Below are 4,872 nucleotides of genomic sequence, written 5' to 3'. Positions count from 1 at the left end.
ACACACACACACACGGCTGGGAGTAGCAGTATTTCTGCTGTGCATCCTCCAGTCTAATTGGGTTGGATGCTCTGGCCGGCTATTGAAGCAGCTGTGACACTGGTGGCAGCATTTCGCTGGGAGAATTCCCCCGGTGCCGTGGTGATGAGCTTGCGGTATCTATGTCACCTCGGCTTCGTTTATCAACGTCTGCCCGCTTCTGCTGAGTAGTTTGTTTCCGCTGTTTGCTCCATATATCACCTGTCATGTATAATGGGGGCCAGTGGAGAGGATGTACAGCTACTGTTCCTCTCTCCCACGGGTGCAACCACCACTGCCTCCATTTCCTCCTCAGCAGGCCCAGATGAATCGCTATAGCAACCCCAGAATCCTCTGCTCATGGAACACAGCATAGAATACAACCATAAAATTAGAACATAATTCCGTGGCTTAAATAACATTAGTGTACATGTACACAAGCAGACACTGAAGTCTCATATAGAATTTCATGCATATGTGGACTAAGCCTACAACACTGTCAGAGAAAGTGAAACGTGAATCTTGGCTGAGAAGGTCTTGTGCGGAGTGTTTTTTTTTAAATCTCATTTCTCTTCTTGTAGTCTTATCCTACCTTCTATTCTTGTTATTTTTCTTTATCTTTATGAAGTAGACTGACACATTCTGTGAATGTTGAATGTTCTAATAAAAAGCTGCAACTACTCCAATATGTATTATTTCACTGCACTACACCACACACACAATTTAGACATGCAGCATTAGCTGATTTTCATTGTGTGAACACAGGCATATGTTGTAAAGTGATTGCTAGCTATTCTAGCTGAAACAGGCCTACTGTATTGTAGCCTGTGTGAGAGCAAAAATGGCAATTGCTGGATGAGAGAGAGAGAGTGTGTGTGTGTTTCTTGTCGAAAATGTTGCCTTATCCTCACTCCATTTGTGTGTTTAAATGCCTCTAAAGTTTGACAAAAAAGAAAGAGTTCGAAAATTATGAGATTCAATTTTCCCATTGAAAACAACCGTGAAATGGTTCTGTTTTCCTAAATAAGTTTACAACATTTTGATATTCACACTCCACAACGCTGATGGCCTATTAATGACAGAATCCATCCCTCAGAAACTTCCCTCACTGGGACCCCGGAAGCGCGCGGTTGCTCTTATCGGCGAGAGCAGCTGCCAGGAAGCGGAACGAATGAAGTTCATTTTTCACTGTTGGTGATGGCGGATGTTGTCGAAATAGAGACTACGAAGAATTATAACATAGCTGTTGAGAGGATAGATCCAATTACAAGTCGCTATCCTTACTGTATTGTCTGGACGCCTATACCTGTTCTATCGTGAGTGCTATCGTGAGCATCCTATGTTCATGTTTTCTAAGTGCAAGGTGGTAGGCTCATTGCCGTTGGATAAGCCTTTCCCCGGCGCTGACGGGGATGAGTTCGTAAGCACAGGGGAAATGCCATTGTTGGATACGCAGTTTAACTGACGCTGATATAGTTAGCATGTAAAACTACACGTAATAGATTTGCCATGTGATATAGCCATCTCGATTTTCAATTGTTGGTTGTTAGCTTCCCGTTAGTAGGCTAATGTTGTGTTTTTGTAGCGTGGCTATCGATAGATAGAATGTTCAGGTGACAACAGGCAGATATCGTAACTTTGTAACGTTAGTATGGTTACACCGGGGTGACGTCGCATAAGTAGCCTGCTGTGGTGTCTTGATATTTAAGCATGTTCGAAGGGGAACAGCTTTATAACAACTCTTGTATATTATTTATGGTTTGTCCTGTCTGTGCGCCATCAGTTGTCATTACAGTATGGCAATAATGTCTGCATTTTGTAGCCTGTACCGAGGACAATGCAGCTAAAACTGTGCTCTGTTGTTAGCCATCAGCCCCCTCTGGTGCTACAAAGAGAGAGGGAGCGTGCCACTGTCACATATCTCGCAACCCCTCTCTCCCCAAGTGGGACACTGTAGCTATTGTACCTCTGCGCTGGGTGATACATCTGCATTCACGTCGTTTGATCGCTTCCGCTGTGACAAGTGCCCCCCCAAGCGCATTCCTCCTGGAATTCCAGGAACACATTTGACGTTTGTCATCTCCTGTCATTGTATTCATCTGACTGGGTGACCAGGCGATGTAAATTTAACCCCATAAATAAGACATAGCCTACGTTGATGTAGATGTACGAAGCCTTTACAGTTGTAGGGTGGAAGATCATTCAAGAGACTAGCGGTTTTATTTTTTTTATTTTTATTTATTTAACAAACATAACGTTCTGCCCTCATCCTCCACATCTACTTCTTTTTTATGTTATCTAGGTCAATTGCTCCCTTTCTAGGAAGCCATCAGATATTAATAATTGGGTGGACAGAACTGTATCTAGGATGTCTGCTTTGGCTCTGTCCTACTCCACTTTGCTTCCTACCATTCCTACCATTTACAACACCTATATACCATATGTTTAATAAGACATATGAACTTAACATTGTACGATACAACATATTTGAACCATACAGTGTATCGACTGATTGTCTGTGGAGTTATAAAGCCAGAATCAATGCTGCACAGATTAGATGTATCCTATATGGGGATGCAATTATGTTTTATGAAAGTTTCTTTCTTATGACACACATGAGCTCACACATACTGTCACAATGCTTTACAGAGACCTGTAGTCAATATTTGGACCAGGAACTTTATGCATGTATCTCAAAAAGAGCTGCAATGTACAATGTTCTTGTGTTTTAGTGGGTATGAATAATTTATTCTGTAAAGTATGTGTGCTGTTGTTGTCTGTGTAAGATAAATTCCCCTACATACCCCTTGCATCTCTCTAGTGTGACAGTGGTGGATTTGTGGTCTTCCCTAACATCCAGCATGATTCCTCTTCATTTTCTCCTCAGATGGCTCCTGCCATTCATAGGCCACATTGGAATCTGCACCTCAGTCGGCGTGATCCGAGACTTTGCAGGGCCCTACTTTGTCTCAGTGAGTACCACCAACACAGACAGATATTTTCATATGACTCCTTCAGTTTACCACATGGTTACACTTATTTCTAACCATCTTGCATGTAATACGAGGTATACCTTTGAAGAGTACTGGTTGTAACCAAGCACTGAACAGATGACACCAGCTGATTAAGCTCCAGATGGGCTCAGTACATGTGGTCATCACAATGACTGCTGTGTGAAGTCATGTTGCAGTTGCAGCGTTCAGGAAGACAGCAGGCATCTGACAACCAGGCCTTCCTTGCCTTCCACTAAACCTCTGCAGTCCAGACAAGCAGTGCTGTAGCCTGGGCTGGGCTGAATCAAGCTGTGGGGAAGTGCTGGAAGCCTTAAAAAAACACATGGCATTTGAAGCCTGTTAAAAGAAGCCAGACTGGGTGGGTAGTGGTTTTGAAGTGAGACGGTCACGAGTCCAGCCACAGCAGCCGATACTCTAAATGTCGCTGTGTCTCTCCTCATTTGCCAGCGAAAGGCGGCAGAATCGCATCGTCGCGAACGACCTTGCCGGGACTTTAAAAATCCAACGGAGAGTGGTGTGTGGTTCAATAAAAGTCCCTAACATTCTGGCAGCAAGAACATGCCGTTATCTCCCAACCCCCCGACAAACCAAAAGAAAGGGGGAAAAAAGAACGTTCCCACAGGGATTGTATTGGCCAAAACCTTCAGAGAATCAGCACAGACCACAGACCACACTGGAGGCCAAGACTATACAACTTTTTAATTTGCGGACCTTAAAATTCTGGTTGCACACGGTTATGAAAATATCACTTGCTTGGGTGAGGGAATCTTCTAGGGAATATTGAACAATGACTAATCACTGACTAGTCTAGTCTCAAGAATATCTGGCAGGTCTGATTTCCAAGCCTGTCAACTACTACCGTCACATAGCCTGAATTAACTTCCATCCTTCACAGGAGCCTCAGACAGTGTTTCTCGGACAGTGTTTGCAAGGAACAAGTTTGCATCCCAAAAAGATGTAGAGTGTGTCGGAATCACTGGTTCACTGCCTGACAATTAGTCTATGTCGCTTTGGATAAAAGCGATAAATACCAGTCAACTTTAACTTTTTATATCTATCTATCTATCTATCTATCTATCTATGTGGCTTTTATGCCTTTAATTACAAAGAGCAGTGAAGAGATTGAGAGAAAGCGAGTGGGAGAGACAGATGGGGTGGGATCGGGAAATGACCTGTGTTGGACTCATGTGGGTGCTCATGTGGTATGGACGCTGTAGCCACTTGCTCCATAGCGCCCCCTGGACTTTTAACTTTTGAACTTTTGAAGAATAGAAAAAGAAGCAGAGCAGAGAGCAAAAGAGCAGAGTACTTAATAGAGAGAGAGCAGCTTTACAGAAGAGAACTTCTGACGGCAAATTTGAGGAAAAGTTGGTAAACCACCCTTCATACCTAATCTGAGGGTGCTGATTCTGAATATTTTGTTTACCAAGCTCAATTCTGAGTTCTAAGCCGCATAATCAGCATTTTAACATAAAATAGCGATTTATTTGTGCTTATTTGTGCTCTTCTAATATGCCATTGGGCAGCATCACTTGGTGGTAGAGCCTCCGATCCTCGACATCTAGAAAACAGAGTGGCTCTGGCATAGTGTTGTCACGATACCAAAATTATGACTTCGATACAATACCTGCCATAAATATCTTGATACTCGATACTGAAACGATATCCAAATCCTAAAATATCTGGAAAAGAAAGGACGCAGGCCTCCTCCAAGTGTATTGAGTCATTTGTGTTGAATTTGGTGCACTTCTGGTCAATTCTGGGTTTTATACTTCTAAACTTCCTACATAATTATTATTTTTGTAGTCAGTAAAATAGTAGTTTGTGTGTGATTAAGTCA

The 4,872-nt window shown here is 42.8% G+C and overlaps 1 protein-coding gene across 1 annotated transcript in view; it reads left to right on the top strand.

Annotated features, from left to right (window-relative positions):
* The first annotated feature begins 1,140 nt into the window (after window positions 1-1,140).
* Window positions 1,141-4,872, top strand: part of tmem222b (transmembrane protein 222b) — a 10,584-nt gene continuing 6,852 nt past the window's right edge. The window contains exons 1-2 of the mRNA XM_048228977.1: window positions 1,141-1,334; window positions 2,906-2,990. Coding sequence (XP_048084934.1) covers window positions 1,216-1,334; window positions 2,906-2,990 — 204 coding nt within the window. The 5' untranslated portion in view covers window positions 1,141-1,215. The remainder of the gene's footprint in view (window positions 1,335-2,905; window positions 2,991-4,872) is intronic.

This window comes from Alosa alosa, chromosome 20, assembly GCF_017589495.1.
Source record: "Alosa alosa isolate M-15738 ecotype Scorff River chromosome 20, AALO_Geno_1.1, whole genome shotgun sequence".
Taxonomy (NCBI): Eukaryota; Metazoa; Chordata; class Actinopteri; order Clupeiformes; family Clupeidae; genus Alosa; species Alosa alosa.
The sequence above is the reverse complement of the archived record's forward strand: the minus strand, read 5'-3'. Positions and strand labels throughout refer to the sequence as shown.